Source organism: Zasmidium cellare, assembly GCF_010093935.1.
Source record: "Zasmidium cellare ATCC 36951 unplaced genomic scaffold M409scaffold_3, whole genome shotgun sequence".
Classification (NCBI taxonomy): Eukaryota; Fungi; Ascomycota; class Dothideomycetes; order Mycosphaerellales; family Mycosphaerellaceae; genus Zasmidium; species Zasmidium cellare.
In genome coordinates this window covers 745887-765835 of record NW_022986947.1, presented here as the reverse complement: position 1 = coordinate 765835, position 19949 = coordinate 745887, and the positions used below count along the sequence as shown (strand labels likewise).

The following is a 19949-nucleotide window of genomic DNA, read 5'->3' as shown; positions in this document are numbered from 1 at the left end:
GGGGGAAGTGTGCAGGGACGCTTATGAGCGTTCTTTTTTCGTCGTCGTCTTTCTTTCATATGAGCGTTTTCTGAGCGTGTTGCAACTGCGATACCAATTTGGTGTCTGCGTGGTCTTTGGATAAGAGGATGAAGAAAAAGCAATCAGTGCTTCGGGGCTTTGATAGATTCAGAGAAGAATGAATCAACATGGTTCAAACAACACTCACCTGGCCAAGTGTCTCGTTCAGTAGACCAGAACCATACTTTCTTTCGGGTTGGCATACCATTTCTGCTGTCCTATCCCTGAAGCGTGCCCTGTGAACATGTAGACGGTTGGCTTGCTCAAGTCGTTGCAGGAGTTTTACACAGCCTCGCTTGATGCAGATGGTGAAAGAGGCTGGAGGCGTGAGTATTTGTAGATAACGTCACTAATCAACATCTGAGGACGAGCGAGGCAAATACATAGCTTGCACAGGTAGTAGAGGAAGAAGTGTTGGTTGGGTGCGACTATATATGCTGCTTTGAATCCATCATCAGCGTATTAAAAGAATCCACGATGATTCTCTGTCAAATGCTTAGATGGTCGAGCGGTGATGTTGTTGAGAATTTGGCGGATCCAGTTCCGAAGAAGGCTCGACGACTAGCTATTTCCTAGTACACAGTTCGAATGAGGAGGGTGGTGGGGTGAAGGGAAAAAGTAGAATCATCAAGGTGATTTTCTCTAGGACTCTTTGGCGGAGAGTTTCTAGTTCTTTTGATGTTTTTTGGTCGAGGAAGTGGGTTCGAGTTCTGGGGGTGGAAGCTCAATTTTTGGTTCGATCGTTTTCGATGCCGTTCAATTCAATTCAGTGAACTCCATTCAAAGCTCTGGTATTCGTTCGATTCTTCCACTACTACTCCCCACGCCTTCGCTCAACAACACAACTTCAATCCACTCTGTCCGTCTGCCCATCATCCTCAAGCAGCACTCTTCTTCTTCTTATCCTCCACCAACTCAATATTCTCCTCGGGAATCTCCTCATACTTCTCCGTCAACCAATCAAACACATCATCACTCACATCCCCCTGCACCGTAATCTCCTCCCCTCCCGCCGCCGTCTTCGTCACACTACTCCCCGTCGCAAACTTCTTCCCAAACTCCTTGGCCACCTTCTTCAACTCGAGCCCGAACGCCTCGAGCCCCGAAATCTCCGTCACGTATTTCCGCTTGTTGCGCTCCACGCGCTTGATGATGATCTTGGATGTGGCGCGTTTCTCGGATTCTCGGGCCTCTTGAGCGGACGCTTTGGCAGCTTTCTTTTGGGCGTCTTTTTCGGCGCGTTTTTGGGCGTCTACGGAGAGGGTGGAGAGGTTTTGGGTGACGGCGTCGGCGGAGTAGAGCTGGGCGTGGAGGGTCGGATGGTTGCTTTCGAGCCAGTCTTGGCACTTCTTGACGGTGCCGCCGTATTCACAGAACTGTGAGAGTGGAAAGTGTCAGTAGTGGTTGGGGGACCTCGATGTGAGGTGTTTGGGAGATGTCTGGCTGTATCTGCTCGTGAAAGGCGCCGTACCTACTTCTGGAGGTAGAGTGCAGACTCCACAGTACACCACTTTCCGCGCAGGCTTGAGGTCTGCTGCAGGCGCAGCTGAAGTTTCTGTATCTGCCATGGTGTTAAGTTGTTGTTGCTTGAAAAAGTGACGATGAATGTTTGGAGTGAAGTCGTCTGAGGTTTTGGCGGGGCAATGTGGGGTGCAAGTTCGAGCCTCAGGCAAAGATTTATTAAGACACGTGATGCTTTGCTTCTTTTAGTACATTTTGATATCTATTTGGATATTCTACAGCTCAACTCCGAGCATGCTGAGAGTCACTCAGTCAACACGGAGTGTTCTTGGGCCTCTCCTCTTCCCGGCCTTCTTCCTCTTGTTCCCCTTTTCAAAGCCGACCGCTTCTTGGTGGCTTCGACCAAGGTTGTCAAAGTCCTTGACCTTGTAAATTCTGATGATCCAATTCTCGCTTGTGAAAGCCTCCTCAAGGGTAGACAATTCTGGTCCCTGAGCTGGCAACTTGGAGCCACGAACTCTGTCAGTGGCTTGGCCTGCAGGGAAGAGCGAGTTGTAGTTGTAGTAGCTCATCTTGTACATGAGCGAGTTGCGCATGGTTGGCGTGGCCTCGTCATCGACGCGGTATTCGCCGCGAGCGGTGAAAAAGTCACGCTCCTTCACCTCATCGGGCCAGATGCCTGTCAGAGTTGTCAGTAACGAGGTCGAAATCGTGGTCATAACTTGATCACTCACCCTCAGCAATTCTGACCATCCACAAGAACTTGTTAATATCATCACCAGAGTACCCAAGGAGACCGCCGAATACAACCAACACATAGTCTACTTCGTGCTGTTTCATGATAGGATATGACACTTCCTCTCGGCTGGACATGGCCTTGCCGACAGTGGCGATGTGCGTATTGTTCCAGGTGTTGTTGTCGACGAGAGTGGGCCTATCAGCCATACCACCAATCTGGTAGCCATAGTCCCACCAACTCATGACCTTGGCGTCCGAATGAGTGTTCTGTCGCAGCCAATAGTAGGCCTCGCGGTAGTCGTCGATGATGTGTTGGCTGCCATCTGGCAGTCTCGACGCAAGGACCACTGAAGGCGATGAGTAGGCGTTGGAGGTGACCCAAGTGCAGTGCAGCACGAAGAGCAATAGGTATGTCGTGACAGCGCCGGTGATAACGGACTTGGACAGGTAGCTGTAGATACCGACAAGAGGCGCCTTGGTAGATCGAAGCGATTCTGGGATCGCTGCGGCAAGCTTGTCCTTGATATCTGCGTTGCCATTCGCATTACCGTTGGCCCTCGTCGATTCAGTCGGCTCAGATGGTTGCGATGCGACAAGGAACTGGTCGAGGATCTGGCTGAGCGCCATGGCAGCCGCAACACAAACGATTGGCGTCAACGTCAACATCAAGCGAACCATAACGCCAGCAAAGTAGCTGGCCAGAACGGCGTAGATCACGATGAAGACCTGTTCATCCTTCAGGTTGCGGAAGCACATGTAGACCCCCGCCGGGAACAGCCAGATGAGCATGTTCAGGTCGAAGAAGAAGGCGGGCCAGGCAGTAGGTTGATGTTCCGACACCGACGCGATGATGGGAATGTGGATCTTGGCGTAGCCCGTGTCCCACAGTGAGTAGAAGCGTCCACTCCAGGGCGCGACGACGCCAGACACGGTCAGCAGAACAAGCCCTCCGAACGCGAGACCGAAAACGACGAGCACCATCGCCCGCAAGAGGGTCTGGAATTGCTTTGATGGGAGCTGGTGACGGATGTACTCCGCAAAACCGACCAGCTGCATAAGGCCGAATACACCTGTGATTGTCAGATCGAGATCTTGATGTGTTTGCGGCTTGGAGCTCACCCAAAGCGGACATGTGGTCGCTGTTCCTGATGGGCAGGAATCCAACGAATGGGATCTGCATGCTCGCTAACGTTCCCAGAGCATACCAGGTGGTGTATGCGACGTAGAGACGCGCGCTGAACCGCCCCATGCAGATCAGCACGAAGGCGTGCAGGGGCAGCAAGTTTGTAATGAAGACGTATCCTCCCCAAGCGCTGACCATGTATCCGTAGAAGAGAGCGCATAGAGCTCCCCACATGATGCTGCCCTGCTTCACAGCCTTGATCCAGAGAAAGAAGGTGAAGACAAGTAGGAAGATGGCAATGGCCTCGTTGTCGTATGAACCTGCAACACTTCTGCTGATGTATCCAGGAGTAATTCCCATGAACGCAGCGGCGAGCAGACCGGCGGATGGACTGTCACTCATCTCGGAGGTGAGGAGGTAGGACGCCCAAGCGGTCAGGCCTGAGAAGGCTGGGGCAAGCAGGACGCAAATGTTTCGAATGTCGACAGGGAGGGTCAAGAATCGGAGGAGATGGTAGATGACGCCGGACGTGACCATGAGGCCTGGGTAGAGCGTGCCACCGGTGACACGGCCCAGAGGATGCCATGTTCCTGAACGATGTCCAATTAGCCTCGACCGCTATCACAGTATCCCATTGCTGCTCTTACGGTCATCGAACCAATCCCAAAACTTGTAGAAGCCGTGGTTCACGAGGTACTTCGTGGCTCGAAAGTTGAACCATGGATCGACTGTTAATTCATCAGTATCATGAGATATTGCAGCAATGTCGTAGGCGGACTGACACTCGTGGATAATGCTCTCGAAACGAATGACGGAGAAGAGTCGAGCAGCAATGGCGGCGGCCGCAATGGTGACGAGGATGAGCAGACGGAGCAGGCCTCGCGTGTTGCGGCCGCTCTCGCCCTTGAAGAAGAAGTCGGCGCCGGGGACGGCGGTGTCGACGGCCATGGCGGGATCGATGGACGGCGAGATGCAGGCGACAGAAGAGACGGGTCGCCGTGCTCGTTGTCGTTTCAATGCGCAAGCAGTCGTGAGCTCTTGGCTTGGCGCAAGGTGTCCCTTTGCGTCGGTCCAGCGAGCCGACAGGGGTGTGAACTCTAATCCAGCAGCTCGCTCGCACGCCTCGTAGCCAGACAACACCCTGCGCTCCACTTCCTCGCCTCGGCATCTTTAGACGATTAATATAACAGACATGACCTGCCCGGCACAGCTGTCGCCAGCGTCCCGCTGCCTCGCCCTGCCCTCGACCGCCTATCCACCATGACGCTGCGCAAAGACTCGGTCCTGGAGGGCTTCAACGACGCCTCCGACACCAAACAACAACCCACTGGCTTCTTGCATCTCCCCAGCGAGCTGCGGATCATGATCTACGACTTCTTCATCGAGCACCTTCTCAGGACATCGCGCGACTTCCAAGGATCTCAGTACCGGATGCGTCAAAACCAATGTGCTCTCCTGTATGTGAGCCGCCAGGTCCGCGCCGAAGTGGACGAGCATTTTCGCAAACAATACCTTGGCCTGCCGGTTGACATATGATACTGCGATACCTGTCGCCTCCAACCTGCCACTCGATTGCCTTGGCTACCAGCCACGACTATCTCCGCCACCCATTGACGCCATACTCCGGCCTTTCGCGCCCGTGGATTCGTGGAATATACTCCATTTCCATGAAAGGCGGCTTTGCCACGTCCTTCAAGATGACTACGCCGGAGATGTGGGTCTACGCACGCTGTTCAAGCCTATTACTCTGACTTGTACGTACTGGTATGCTCGAGTTGCTGCTGAGCTTTTCAATGGCCGGGCCACTTACGCTGCACAGCACTTGCAACGAGTTATCGTCCCGAGGTGACGTTATCGATGTCACGACAGTAATACCAAGCATTCGGCATTCTCCCACATGTCGTCTGCCGTCATGTATGCTCATGAAAGAGCATCATCCCGGTCAATGGGGTATGCGTAGCAAATGGACCTAGTTGGCACTTGGTGATAGCGAAGACGAGTGGCCGGCGAGTCTACAGTCTGCATCCTGTTTGTGGCCAGAACTCGACAAACCGGCACTTCGACTTGGAACCTCCAATGGGTGGTTCCAAAGGCAATGCACAGCAACAAGTTGTACTCGTCTTCGATGTCGATATTGCCGACCTATTTACACGCACTTGGTATTTCATCGCTTCATTCATGTTGCACATATACGAGGCATTCTTCTAACTCTCTTGATTGGCCGACAATATTCACCTGCAGCATTTGCCACTTAGATTGAGTTTCACTGTCGATCTGCACCCAAACCTCTGGAATGTCATGAACAGCATATCAAGGGGCCGATCGTGGCAGTGTGAGCTTGGAAGTGGAATCGATCTGCAGTTACATACCGAACCGAACATTTGGTGACTTGGGGAACTCGAAGCATTCGCGCGTAAGATCTCTATGAACTTTGATATTGATTACGGCAGTGAGGCTGAGGACGAAGGATTTCGTTGCGAAAGCGCTTGTGGCGGCCATCTACAACACCAAGTCCTACATCTCTCGAAAGTGCCCTGATGGACTTGTTCCTCAACATCAATGGTTGGCGTTCCAAGATCTCGAGGATGCATCAACTGCAAGAGGAAGAAGAAAGGGTGTGATCTGGCACAACCGACCTGCGGGCAATGTGCGAAGCTGAGAATCGAATGTGTCAGTGGCTGAACTCATCATTGGACTCGGAGCTGAAGAGCTGACCTAAGGACAACAGACGTATAAACAACGCGTGTGGACCTTCATCAACGAGCAAGTCTCGACAGACGAGTTCCAGCCTGCCGTAAAGGTCACGGAACGAACAGCAATAATCCTTCAACACCGCTCCTTTTCTCGTACCGCCTTGGAGATTCAAGTTGTTGATCAGTTTTGGAAAATCTACTTACCTCGAGATGATCCCAACACGGTCTATATCGGTGCCATCGTTAAGGCACCATGGAAGCGTGCTGTTCAGGCGATTTGTCTCCAGGATCGATGGGTTCTGATAGCGTTGCAAGCATGTGCATTCATGGTACGTACAGGCAAATCGTAGCATACCGGTTTCCATTGACATGTCATCTAGAGCCTCGGAAGATTACAACGGAATCGACATTATGTTCAATATGGTCGGCAACTCTACGGTCGTGCACTCCGAGAGACGAACAATGCAATCCGAGATCCGGCCCGCGCACAAAGTGACGGGACTCTCGCCTCGTGTAAACTGCTAGGCATGTACGAGAGTTTTCGCCTGGAGGAAGACGGCCGCCCTTCGACTCAAGGCAACGATTGGCGACAACACGTGGAGGGAACGTGCAGGATCGTCGAACTCAGAGGACCAGAAATGGCGGCATCAGACTATGGTCATGATCTCTATACCGACGCGAGGTTCGCGGCGACTTCGTCTGGGATTACGCAGAAGAGACCGGCGAATTTCTTCAGCAGCTCAGCATGGACGACCGTGCCCTGGACGAAGCATTCCAAAACGCTGCGAGACGAGCTTTTAGATCTCATGGCCGGACTACCAGGGATCCTGCATCAGCAAGAAGCTTTGTACGCAGAGGTGTCTAATGCCACAGACGGTGCAACTATGACCAAGGTCATCAAAGATGGCGTCGATGTGCTAAAGCAATGCATAAGTCTTGGAGCACGGCTACAGACTTGGGAGGAGAAAACCATGGATCTGGCCCGTGAGGCTCGCGGGGAGAACGAGAACGATACCCTGACTCTCTTCCACATCAGCAAAGACCACGGCTTCGCCTTCTTCCACCTCATCACCCAATTCTGGACAGTCTGCCTAATCCTCCACGGACCAACCTGGCTCACCTACTGGAAACTACTCCACGTCGCCCAGAGCACCACCTTCCCAGCAACAAAAGATCTCTCCCAAATCGACATCCCCTTCTGGATGAACCCACAACCCTTCGCCTCGAACATAAGCCACCAAGCCTCGCACTTCTTCAGCGAAGAAGCTGGGCTCTGGGGCTCTTCGACCGCCAGCTTTCCCATGGGTGCAGCATTGCATTACTACGCCGCGACCGGGGGTTTCAAGACTCCTGAAATGAGAATGTTGAAGGCCGCGCTGGGGAGTTCTCCGAAAGCTAATATGGTGTCGGGGTTTTTGCGGAGCATGGCGTCGAGCGCGGCGCCGCAGGGAGGTGATCCGAAGATTCCTGTGCAGCATGAGAAGATGGCGACCTCCTGGTTTGATTCGACGAGTCGATGAGGGCAGATACGGGGGTGTTGAGGAGCTTTTCGATGGCCGAAGTTCAGACCTAGAGCATCCGGCAGGTCATCGACCCGTTAGGGAGGCCGCAGGAGGCTGGACATCTGAATCTCTCATGCACTGCTAGACGCCATACTGGGTTTATCTCTCGAAAGTCCCAAGCTTGACGTGTGCAGCGGTTGATGGCATCACGCAGTTTGGAGCATTTCATCAAACGCCGAGTGCGTTGGGAGGGCACTTTTGCGTGGCAACCTCACACATCACGATTGCACTGCTAGAACCCAGATCCAAGATGTGGTCCAAGTCCACAGTGTATCGAAAGAGGCTTTCAAACAGCAGCAGCAGACTCATCTTGCCAATGTTGCACCAACAACTGCGCGTTTGACCATCTCCACCAACAGAGGACTTTCGACCACCACAGCGTTCAGCATTTCACAAGAACAGGACCCTCTTTCTCCAGAGATCAAACTCTACATTCGCAGAAAAATGGACCATTCCTTATTACACCTACTGCTTTACGAGCTTGCCACCTATGGAGACCTCATCTCTAGAGGCGGGGTCGCCTATGAGGATCGCCTCTGACAACAATCAATAAAAGAGCCGCCATCATACCCATTCACTCCCCATCTCCCTCCACCCAAGACGAACAACACAGCAACCCACCATGTCCGGACTCGGCGGTCTCAACAAATCCTCCGACGACTCCATCACCATCGGCCTCTGCCAATCCCAACTCCTCCGCGTCCTCACCCCCGCCGACCTCCACGCCGCGACCCAACACGTCTGCGCCCTCGTGACCAAAGCCCGCAAGTCCTACCCGCTCATGGACCTGATCGTCTTCCCCGAATACTGCATTCACGGCCTGAGCATGTCGACCGACGACGCGATCATGTGCACGCTGGACGGGCCCGAAGTCCAAGCCTTCCGGGAGGCGTGCGTGGAGAATGCGATTTGGGGCTGTTTTAGTATTATGGAGAGGAATGCGTTGGGGATGCCGTGGAATACGGGGGTGGTGATTGATGATCAGGGGAGGGTGGTGAATTATTATCGCAAGATGCATCCTTGGGTGCCGGTGGAGCCTTGGGTATGTCTGTTGGTTTGTTGAAATTGAAGGGGTGGTTTTTTTTTTTAGAATTGTCTTAAGTACTGACTGACAGGAACTCAGTACCCAGGGAATAGGGGCATACCCATATTCGAGGGCCCGCGAGGAATCCGCATGGCTCATATAATTTGCCACGACGGACAGTTCCCCGAAATGGTACGTCCATAATATCATTGAGCAAAAAGTAAACCATCACCAATCCCCTAACACATTCTCCCACCTTAAGGCCCGCGAATCGGCCTACCAAGGCGCCGAAACCCTGATCCGAACTGCTGGCTACACCGCGCCCATAAAACCCTCCTGGGAAATCACCAACCGCTCCAACGCCTTCTGCAACCTCCTCTGGACGTGCTCGGTGGCGCTCGCCGGCTCCGACGGGACCTTCAACTCAATGGGCGAAGCCATGTTCTGCTCCCCAGAAGGCCACATCGTACACTCGTCGACCCCGTCTAACACACCCGACGAGATCTTCGCGTGCGAGATCATCAAGGGCGACGCAATGGGGAAGCGGGAGCGGTGGGGCGTGGAGAATAATCTGTATCAGTTGGGGCATCGGGGGTATTGTGCGGTGGAGGGCGGGGCGGGGGATTGCCCGTATGGGTTTATGAGGGATCTTGTTGCGGGGAGGTATAGGCCGTTTGGGGAGGAGAGGGTGAGGATTACGGATGGGACGGGGTGTGGGATTGAGAGGCCGAGGGGGAAGTATGTGGTTGATTGAAGTTGTATTAAAATGTATATGTCGGTGAGAATGGTGAGTATCAAGAGACCTTCGTGAGTCGTGCTTCCTTCTAGAAAGGGTTCAGGCGAGTGGGATTGTCCCCTGGTCTGTTGCGAGGGCCGAGGGCTTTCGCGCCGAAATGGTTGAATTGGAGTCTGATGGTCATCAGTCGTTTGTAGAGGCTGCTCTGCAGCTATGGAGTTTGGTGTGCCCTCGTGTGCTGGACAGGCATGTGACAGACTCCGAAGCCTGATTTCGCCTCAGGGTTTGTCGTCCTTGGTAGTACCACGACTTGTATAATGTTATGGCGCGAGTTCGTCGTCAAAGTTGTAGAGATTCTAGCAGCTGCTCGATGCTCGTTCATCTGCGAAGGAGCGTGCTATCATCGATGGGATGAAGAAGTGTGAAGGTGTTGCAGCACCAGTCTGAGTCCAGCACTAGAAACGAGTAGTCTCTAATAGCACACCTCTTAGTCCAGAATCGCGGTTGCGTGCGGTATCAGATGTAGTCGAGTCGTGTGCGCTGATAGCCATGTGTCGTAGATCAAATAGCTTAGGAGATATGTGCCGTCGAGGCCGGAGTCATCGTCGACTTGAATGTGGGATTAATGAATGGAAGTGCAGGTCCAGCTGCGGTGAGGGTAGGGTCCATTAAAGCCTGTATTGAGGCATTGAGCGCGCGAGAGGGGAGGGCCTCATGATGGAGATGCTGGAGTGGGTAACAGGTCAGTATCCTTCACGGATCCTCGCAAAGCACCACGTACCACGTGCTCCAAAATTAACGATCGTGGTGCAGAATACCAGGCGTGAACAATCAGTGTGATCGATCGAAAGCGTATGGTGTTCGCAGATTTGAGGGCTGAGTACGGCTCAGTCATAAGAATTTTGTCTGGCTCAGGTGCTAGGAAAGGCTGTAATCAGAAACGTACTGGTTGAAGATGTCGCAGAAGAGAACGCTCAGTTGATCATTTGTCCCAACCTGGGATAGGAATCTTTTATATTTCGAGGTTCGGAAGCCTGGCCCGCGGTTCTGGAATGAAGGTCGGGAATCGTGAGACGAGGCTGGAAGTACCGTGCCGAGAGGTTGCTGTGGTTGCCAGGAATGTGTTAATCTTGCATGAAGGGTTTGGCTGTGTAAATATTGTTCTCAAAGATATGGAATAGTTTGGGATGCACGAATGGCGCTACTGCGGTCGTCGTGTCAACGTTGTTGGTGGTGAATCAATGCCAGCTCGAGAACAGAGGGCCCGCCTTCCATCGAGCCTGACTGATGCCACAGTGCTGTTCCCTCCATGAAGTCTGATGATGAAGTCAATGTCGGCGGCCGCAGTCATCTACCCACGATGTCGCTGCCATGGACGACAAGCCCCAACATCAGGGTATCGCTGAAATTCACCTCATGACGAGCACCACGTGAAGTCGAACACAGCCCCTGCGATACGAGCAAGGATCCCAGTCGAGGCAGCATGGAGCACAAGATCTTCATTCAGGTCTAATCTCCAGATCCTGAGATCCTGGTGGTCGCACAGGGCGTCCCAGGGTGCCTGCAAGCCTCTCTTCTTTCTGCAAATGTGGCAGGTCGGATCGGTCCGCCGTAATGGCATGACGCCGTGAGGGCGGCAGCGCATGGTCGCTCCTTGGGACAGGCTCACACAGCAGCTGGTGTGACGTCGAATATCAACTACACTCTTCGATCTCGACATGGCCATTGCGATGGTCAGGACTTGAAAGCATGGCAGTCAACATCGTAAGGTGTATCGTTTAGATTCAGTGATGTAAGCTGACGTTCAGGACTTCGGTAGGCATGTCGAGAAGACCGGCATACGGAATTGCAGTCCTGGAAGCCACATAATACAGGCTCTGGCAAGAATGATATGAACCCCTGCTAGTGGCATTCCTTCTGCTAACTATATATGGTTGTTATTGTGGGCCTGCTTCAAAACACGCTGTACGCGTCTTGATTCCTACATTCTTCGATACAGCAATGCCAAAGAGGATATTCTCAGCCTTTGAGAAGGGCCAGATATGGGCCCTTCACAAGCACGCATACTGGCCACTTCAGCGGATTGCTGAGAAACTGGATACCTCAAAACATGCTATATCTCAGGTTATTACACGCCTAGAACGCGAACCACGTACACCACCCCGACGAGGACGCCCTCCTGTAATTACAACCCGCAAACGACGTCGTCTTGTAAACAGACTGACTACTGATGCCTATCATAGGCGGCTCAGACTGGATCAAATTACGCGCCTTGAGGACCTTTCTTATGACTTCCGGACGATTCGAGCAGCACTTGCAAAAGAAGGCTATCAACGATATATAGCAAGGAAGAAGCCATGGCTTACGGACAAACACAAGGCAGCACGGCTACAATGGGCAAAAGAGCACGTCGACTGGACAGATAGGCAGTGGTCAAGGGTTTTGTGGACTGATGAAGCCTCAATTCGCTGTGGCTACTTCGGACAGGTCTATGTAACAAGAACGGTTGATGAAGCCTATCATACAGACTGCATTGTACCACGCTTCCGCAAGTACTCAGCCTGTATGATTTGGGGCTGCATATCAGCAGATGGACCGAAGGAGTGTACTGTATTCGATGCTGGATCAATTAATGGGGATATCTACCGTCAGAAGATCGTTCCATTAATACAGGCTGCTTGCCAAAAGCAGCAACAAGAGGGCATCTTCCAACAGCAGTCTTTAGTGATGCAAGACAACGCATCTATTCACAAGGCTAAGGCTACATTGGCCTTGTTTAAGGACTGTTATATACAGCTCCTTACATGGCCAGCAAACTCACCAGATCTTAATCCAATTGAGAATCTTTGGAGTCTTTTAAAGCATAGGGTTGGGCTTTATTTCCCTACAACAAGGGCAGAGGTTATTCAGGCTGTACAGACTGAATGGACAAGGCTGTCGACATCTGATATATCAAGGATCTGCCAGAGTATTAGGGAAAGATGTCAGGCAGTAATCGATGCTGAAGGAGGCCATACAAAGTGGTGACCCACTTATTCTTCCATATATAGCTAGATAAAGGCTGAGAAACTAGCAGGGGTTCATATCATTCTTGCCAGAGCCTGTACAGTCTCTGGCATAAACGTTAGCAACCCCTGCTAGCGTCTTGCAAACAAATCCTGTCTGTGCGATTGAGCACTGACAGCGTGTGCGTGTCGACCTTTCACCGTTAGGCTAGCAGGGGTTGCTAACGTTTGTGCTGGGGACTGTAGTAGGCGAAGGCGGCTTTGAATTCCGTGAACGCCAAAGGTCCATTCATAGAAAATCTCTGATCCTGCGGACAGCTAGGACTGTCTGGGCAGGACCAATATGGGAGAGACGGTGCTCGCCCTTGGAGGCTTGCAGGCGTGGAAGATTGGATGGACCATTACCCGCGATGGGGCCAATCCAGGCGAGTGGCGCATCGCTACCACGCTCGACGAGTGCAAAGGCCCTCTTCTCGCCTGCTTGTCTTTTTCTATAGGCAATGGAGGCCAATCCTCGGTTGCAAGAGATGACCAGGATAGACGTGTATCATGCGCCTAGCATGGCATGATATGCATGCGTTCGGAGATGCATGGTGAGGTTGCCGTATCGGGCGATCTCAAATATGAGAGCCGGGGGAGCTACAGTGTGGAATGCCAGGAGCGAACAGCAGGCGTAGAATCAGCGTCGTAGGCCAGAATTTGAAACACACGCCCACGAAACCGTACTGTGAGGAAGGGCCATTGCCTGGGCGAGCGAAGAACAGATGTTGTTCAAGGGGCACCGAGAACATGGGCTGGGCCACGCTTTCGCGGGTTTAGACTTTTGGCAGAATGATCTACGGCGCAGACTAGTCGAGATTGAAGACATATCATTGGCGGGACCAAAGTCAGATGCCCCTCAACAAGACATGGCCCGAGCACATCTGGGCACATCCTGGTCGCACAACGAAGACTTCACTCGCTTGCTGGGACCTGCTGCCACCCTCGGCTTGCCGGCTGCGCTCGCGCACATGTGCTGCTGCGATGGTGGAGCTGTCGTTGCTTGCTCTGCTGCGGCCAGGAGCCGGGTCGTGTTCCCGGCTACTGAGGCGAACGACGGGGAAAGATATCGCGAGCCGGCCGCTGCCACTGGCGCATGGATCTTGGTTGGCACATGCATTGGGCCCAAACCACGTGCATCGAAGTCTTGGGGAAGCCTCGCGCCAGCCTGAGCTCGGCCGTCTTCCCCTTCGCGGCGCAGAGGAGCGTGTTGGTGGTGAAGGAATTCAGGGGCAATTACGGCGGCGGATGCACAGGATGCGAGGTGGTGGCTTCTGGGGGGCCTTCTTCGTTTCCGGCTCTGGAAGCGGCGCCGTCGTGGTTGCCATGTGGAAGCACTACCGTCAAGGATAGCGGAGTGGAAGGTGCGCAGGTTAGGTAAGTGCATCTGGAAAACCTTCTCGAAGGCCCGTGTAAGGTTGGCGTCGGCTGCCAATGCATGCACACACCTTGGCCGTGCTGGTTCAAAGCGTGCAGTGATCGCCCATCTACAGCTGCAGGCCATCGCACAGCTCCTCCACTCGTTCTTTATCACCACCACTACCGCCCAAGATCTCGTCGTCGTGCGAGTCACCTTGACTTGAGCTCTCCGCCCAGCGCGAGCAACCGTTCGCCGCTGTCCTCGCCCGTGCAACACCGCCGTCGTCTGCGGCTTCCTCAGCAACGCCATCCACTTCACGGGCCCTGAGACCACGAGGCCGCCAGCCGCGGGGCTTTCCACCATCGTCTCCCCTTCATCCTGTCCGGCTATATCAACATCATCACTCACGCCATTCCCTCTGCAACTCACCACGGCGGCCCTTCGCGCACTGCTACTTCATCATCCACTACGCTCGCTGCCTGTTTTCCATTGACTGCATCGTCTGGTACTTCTGAATCAGCTATCACTTCTACACATCGACTTTCGTCACCACCATGGTCTACTCACTCACCTACCGCCGTCCCTCTCACGTCACCTCCTCCCGCGACTCTCTCAATGGCGACGAGAAGCAAAGATCCGTCAACGAGTCGATCCAGTCTGGCAGCTCTCACATGAGCAGCGGCATTCCCGATGCCCTGTCCTTCGATCGTATCATCTCTGGCGGCACCTGTCCTGTACGTATATCCATCGTTCGACTTCTGATCAATGTCACTTACCCATCTCTCAGCCTGTCACAGTGAGGGAGTTCATGAACTACCTCAAGTACATCGAGTACTCGGCCGAGAACCTCCAGTTCTTCCTCTGGTACCGAGACTATTCATCACGATGGGACAGCCTACCCGCCAGCGACAAGGCATTGGCACCCGAGTGGAGTGCATCAGCCGCAGACGCCGATATCTACGGCGCTTCACCCGTCAGACCAAAGCGTGTGCCGCCGCAAATTGCAGAGGTTCTGAAAAACACCGACTTCGCAGACGCACCAAAGGTCACCGTCGACCGTGCCGACCCATTCAACACCCCACCAAAGGCCGAATCTTTCGACGACAAGCGGGACCTTGCCTCTGACTACGGCTCCTCTGTGGGCGACGACAAGACCCTGTTGAGCAGCACCGCCAGTTCCCATCGAGTAGTAACCGAGCAAGCCTTTGATGATGCTGGTATGAAATGGAAGCCCTGTATGCATTATCAATATATTTAACTCTTCGATGGTGATTTTGAGCTAACTAACGACGAATAGTCTCGAACCAGCCATACAGAGATGAGATTTCTCGAATCATCAGCATCTACATCGCTGAAGGCAGCCCTCGTGAGCTGAACCTCTCATCCCGGGAGCGACAGTCTGTGCTGCACGCTCTTCAGCATACCACGCATCCCACCGCATTCAGGACGATCATCACCACCGTCGAGTACTCTCTCCGCAGACAAGCACACCCCAACTTCATCCGCTGGACCATCTGCAACGGCAATCGACCTCGTGTCATCTTTGCCCGCGGATTGGGCGTCAGCTTGATTCTCTTTGGCTTCCTGGCCGATCTGCTCATCACCCTCAGTCATGCAGGCCGCGGGTGGCGAGTGCTCCCGATCGTCGGCTGGTTCGTTGGTATCGCAACGCTGGTCGCCGCCTGGAAGGGTATGTGCGTGGTTCTGCATGGTCTGCATCACCGACACTTGAGGCCTTGGGAGCTGTTCTCGGACTCTTCAGAGGAAGCTGCCGACGAGAAGGGAATGTCTGTCGACTCGTTCCTTTCCGGCACTCGCAACTCGTTCGAGGAGGAGCCGTGGGTGCCACGTTATAAGAAACGTAACATCATCCGGAAAGTCTTTGACCGCGAGATCTGGATCCAAGAGCCGGCTCTTCGTCAAATCCAAGATACCATCTTCCTGCAATCCGTCCTGGCATCGTTCGTCGTCTCCTGCGTCGTGGTCGGCATTTTCTGCGCGGTTCCACATGGCAACCTGTACTAGGCCTCGATTTTGAGCATGGACTTTGTCGATCAAGGAGCCACATGTCACCGATGGCATGACTATGTGTGTTCGCTGTGGGATTGTTGGCGCCGGCTGTGGACGAGAACCACGTGCACAGGCAAGGCGAAAGTTTTTAGGCGTTTGGGCATTTTGGGGAGACTATACCCTTATCATCAAGCATTTATATGGTTCATCTGGGAGGCGAAATGGGTGTATACAAGGAAACATGTCGCAGCGGCACTGGAAGGAGGGGAACTCTCGCTGTGGAATGTATGTCGAAAATGAGGCGACGTGAAAAGCTGAATGACACGAGGACGAGTCTGTCCCTGTTCGAATAATGACCCTACAGTTTCTCAGTTGCTGCTCCGAAGGGTGAGGTGGGATCAAACGCGAGTAGCACTGCATCACCAACTCGTGGTCCTGCACGGCTTCTCATCCTCGTGTGCCAACAATAGGACCGACTAGCGCGCTAGAAGCAGCCAGTGATCTAGAAGGACGGGGGATCTAACGAAAGACGGTTCCTGCAGCCCAGCCCCCGTCAAACAGCTTCCCCCAAAGTTTAAGGACAGATGCTGATTTCTACACTGTAAATTCGAGTATAGAGGCGCCGAACAGCCATTCCGGCAGTGCCACCGCTGCTTGTTTCAGCGCGATGGAAATAGACAATGCTTATGTGTTCAATCAGATACGAGAGCCCTCCTTTACAACAGACAGCTGCTACTTACTCTCCCTCCCCTCTCCCAGACTGTCCCACGACCCAGCCTCGTGAGCCTGACGTCTTCTTTGTCGTGTCCCTGAACTCGTAAACAGTCGTCTCTCCAACAACCTCCCTTCAAGCAAACACAACCTCACTCACCACCAACCATGACACACACCAACGGCACCGCACCGACCGACTCGCTCTTCTCGCCCTCGCTGATCTCGCCGCAAGTCAGCTCCGCGCTCCCCTCAGGCTACTCGATCCGACCGCTCGAGCGCAGCGACTTCGACTACGGCTTCCTCGACGTGCTGCGAGTCCTGACGCACGTGGGCCAAGTCACGAAAGATGAGTTTGAGAACCGCTTCGACGAGATGAAGGCGGGCGCAGGCGGATACCACGTGCTGGTGATTCTAGATGGGGATAGCAAGATCGTGGGAACGGGGGCGTTGATTGTGGAGAGGAAATTGTAAGGACACATAACTATACCCTCTGTGATTGTAGTCGTTAGGGCGTGCGTTGCTAATTGCTATGGTAGTATCCACCACCTCGGACTCGTGGGACACATCGAGGACATTGCGGTCGCCAAGGACCAGCAGGGCAAGAAGTTGGGACTGAGGATCATCCAGGCGTTGGACTACGTCGCGGAGAATGTGGGCTGCTACAAGACGATTCTGGACTGTTCGGAGGCGAACGAAGGGTTCTATGTCAAGTGTGGGTTCAAGAGGGCTGGGCTTGAGATGGTGAGTTTTGTGCGAGGACATTGAAGGCTTATGGGACGGGCTGCTAACAGGTGAGCAGGCTCACTACTACGAGCGACCACAGTAAATGATAGAGGTGAATGGGATGGGATGAATTGGGAAATGGTAGAAAACGGGGCTGTTCTCTCGATTAAGAGTTGATAGTAGAGACTCTGGCTGGCAATGCATTTGCGTGGCAGGTCCACTTGGAGTTGGGACGAGATGAGGTTCTGCAAAGTGTCTGCAAACGACAGGAAGGAGACCTTTTGGTGCTGTACTGTTTCCTGCGATCTACATAGACTCGCTGATACCCGAATATTTGAGCTTGACAACTGAGCACATGGCTTGACATCTCCTACACATGTGATGCCGCTAGGGGAGGATTGAAGCGTCTTGGCGGGCCGTACCTGCAGCAGACGTGTAGCACAACACCTTCGAGACAACTTTTGACTACTATTTGCATGTCGATCGGGTCGCAATAGCACTGCCGACTTGATTCACACAATCGATTGATCGTACAATGCCGAATTCTGGCGGAGTCGGGAACGACGAAGAATGGCTTGAGTATTTGCGAAAAGGTCTGCTTTTGAGGAAACTACCACCACTGTGACGAACAATGCTCAAAATCTCTGCAGGCATAAAATCAGATCTTCTCAACGAAAAGGCCCCCGAATCATCCCAACCCGGCGGGCAAAATGGAACCGCGCCTCTCAAGAAGAAACCCCCCTTCGAGCCAAAAGAAGGCAACGATCTGAAGACACCTCGAATCACCCTCCCCGACGAGCTCTGGCAACTCGTCCTCCAATGCCCTGTTACATTCCCATCCGAAGTCTTCCACGGCGTGATGCTCAACCTGGTCAAGAACCCCAACATCACATCAAGCCACCTTTTTCGCGCGGACATTTTCTACGACAGCGAGCCGGATCACCTTTTCCAACCCGACGACCCAGATCCGCATCACGGCCTGGCGAAGCATCTGAAAGAGGAATTACGGCCACTACCCGCTCGGTGGCCTGGCTTCCAACTCGAGAGGACCATCGTGCGGCAGCTCGTCCCGCGGAATCCTCAACTCGACAAACCTCTGGTGCAGACGTGCCATTTCTTCAAAGGACAGGACGATCAAGGCGAAGAACACAGCCTCGTGCTGTACATCCCTCACGTCGCCCAACCAGAAGACATCCCCTTCTACCACCCCGCCGTCTCCCAACTCGCCTTCCTCCACTCCTGGCATCCCACCCCCACCCCGACAGGCACCCTAACCCTCCTCTACCACCCCTTCCCCACCCACCCCACTCTCACCCCGAAACTCCACCGCACCGCCCTCAAACTCCTCCAAACCCTCCACAAACACGGCCAAGGCCAACTCCTCGGCTACGAGAAACGCGTGCACCACGACGTCCTCATCCCCCAAAAATCCTACCAGGACACGTACAGCCGCCTGAAGTCCAAATACGGCAAACGCCTCTCGGAACAATGGGTCGAAGTCACGGATCCGGGGAAACATGTCTTTGAGGATATCGCCATTGCGGCGTTTTTGATCGAGTTGTGGAGGGGGATGTACCGGATACCTAATACCACCTCCTCTAACATCGATGACGACGGTGAGGATCAAGAAGGAGGGGGGAAACCTCCCTTCCCAGGCTTCATCGACATAGGCTGCGGCAACGGGCTCCTCGTCTCCATCCTCCTGGGTGAAGACTACCCCGGCAGCGGCTTCGACGCCCGCCACCGCAAGACCTGGTCCATCCTCCCGCCAGACGTGCAAGCCAAACTAGAGCAGAAAATCCTCGTGCCCAAGATCTTACAGGACACCGTCGTCACCACCAGCACCATCGAAGAAGAAAAACAAAAAGAGGACTGGCACGACGGGATTTTTGGTGAAAAAGGCCCCTTCATAATCTCCAACCACGCCGACGAATTAACCCCCTGGACCCCCCTCCTCGCCTACCTGAACCATTCCTCCTTCATCGCCATCCCCTGCTGCAGTCACGATCTTAGCGGCGCGAGGTTCCGCGCGCCGGGGGTGAGTAAAGGGGTGAAGCAGCTGGAAGGAAGGGGGAGATTACCCCAACAGCAACAACAACATCACCAGCAGGAGAATGAGAAGAATGGCCACCACCCCCAAGCCGCTGAAACAGGCTCCCTAGCACGAACCCCCGCGCAAAAGAAAATGCCCTCAGCCTACTCGACGCTGTGCTCCTACGTCGCGAGTCTCGCGAGCGAAGTGGGCTTTGATCCGGAACAGGAGATTCTGCGGATCCCCAGCACGAGGAACACGTGTATCGTCGGACGACGGCAAAACTGGGAGGGAAATCTGACGAGGGAGGAAAGGGAGGCACAGGTCATCGACGTGGTGGAGCGGGAGTTGAAGAGGTGTATAGGAAACGTGGCGAGCGATTGGATCGCGCAGGCGCAGAGGTTGATGAAGAAGCCCGGTAGTGGGCATTGAGATGTTTGGTGATAAGTGAATGCAAGGGAGCCTTTTCGCTGGCGGGCTTTCATCTCTCTATTTCATCAAAGCAAGTAGGTATCTTCTCGTTTTGTGTCGTGGGGTCCCGTTTCTCATGCCTTCGTGGGCATTCATAGGTCTCGTGTTTCGTCAGTCGTAGATGTCGAAGGGTCGGCCGTTGGAGCGGATTCAGCAGGTGTCGCGAGGGTGTCTGGACTTCGCGATGAATTAGTTCCG

General features: G+C 53.7%; 7 protein-coding genes across 7 annotated transcripts; 5 read left to right on the top strand and 2 right to left on the bottom strand.

The window, feature by feature from the left end:
- Positions 1–938: 938 nt before the first annotated feature.
- On the bottom strand, positions 939–1628 carry M409DRAFT_50070 (uncharacterized protein; the record flags this gene model as incomplete). Its single annotated transcript, XM_033811440.1, has 2 exons — positions 939–1436; positions 1536–1628. The coding sequence occupies 2 exons, from the start codon at positions 1626–1628 to the stop codon at positions 939–941; spliced, it is 591 nt and encodes a 196-aa protein (XP_033673245.1).
- A 201-nt stretch (positions 1629–1829) lies between these two features.
- On the bottom strand, positions 1830–4330 carry M409DRAFT_17590 (glycosyltransferase family 66 protein; the record flags this gene model as incomplete). Its single annotated transcript, XM_033804125.1, has 5 exons — positions 1830–2200; positions 2256–3329; positions 3379–3972; positions 4030–4110; positions 4165–4330. 5 exons carry the CDS (start codon positions 4328–4330, stop codon positions 1830–1832), a joined length of 2286 nt encoding a protein of 761 aa, XP_033673244.1.
- A 1611-nt stretch (positions 4331–5941) lies between these two features.
- On the top strand, positions 5942–7595 carry M409DRAFT_50068 (uncharacterized protein; the record flags this gene model as incomplete). Its single annotated transcript, XM_033811439.1, has 3 exons — positions 5942–6052; positions 6111–6404; positions 6456–7595. 3 exons carry the CDS (start codon positions 5942–5944, stop codon positions 7593–7595), a joined length of 1545 nt encoding a protein of 514 aa, XP_033673243.1.
- Positions 7596–8259: 664 nt separating this feature from the next.
- Positions 8260–9415, top strand: M409DRAFT_17588 (uncharacterized protein; the record flags this gene model as incomplete). Its single annotated transcript, XM_033804124.1, has 3 exons — positions 8260–8679; positions 8761–8853; positions 8924–9415. 3 exons carry the CDS (start codon positions 8260–8262, stop codon positions 9413–9415), a joined length of 1005 nt encoding a protein of 334 aa, XP_033673242.1.
- Positions 9416–14355: 4940 nt separating this feature from the next.
- Positions 14356–15826, top strand: M409DRAFT_63068 (uncharacterized protein; the record flags this gene model as incomplete). Its single annotated transcript, XM_033815425.1, has 3 exons — positions 14356–14535; positions 14589–15036; positions 15099–15826. 3 exons carry the CDS (start codon positions 14356–14358, stop codon positions 15824–15826), a joined length of 1356 nt encoding a protein of 451 aa, XP_033673241.1.
- Positions 15827–16690: 864 nt separating this feature from the next.
- M409DRAFT_50065 (uncharacterized protein) lies at positions 16691–17351 on the top strand (the record flags this gene model as incomplete). Its single annotated transcript, XM_033811438.1, has 3 exons — positions 16691–16992; positions 17062–17266; positions 17325–17351. 3 exons carry the CDS (start codon positions 16691–16693, stop codon positions 17349–17351), a joined length of 534 nt encoding a protein of 177 aa, XP_033673240.1.
- Positions 17352–17783: 432 nt separating this feature from the next.
- M409DRAFT_63066 (uncharacterized protein) lies at positions 17784–19712 on the top strand (the record flags this gene model as incomplete). Its single annotated transcript, XM_033815424.1, has 2 exons — positions 17784–17801; positions 18021–19712. The coding sequence occupies 2 exons, from the start codon at positions 17784–17786 to the stop codon at positions 19710–19712; spliced, it is 1710 nt and encodes a 569-aa protein (XP_033673239.1).
- Positions 19713–19949: the final 237 nt, after the last annotated feature.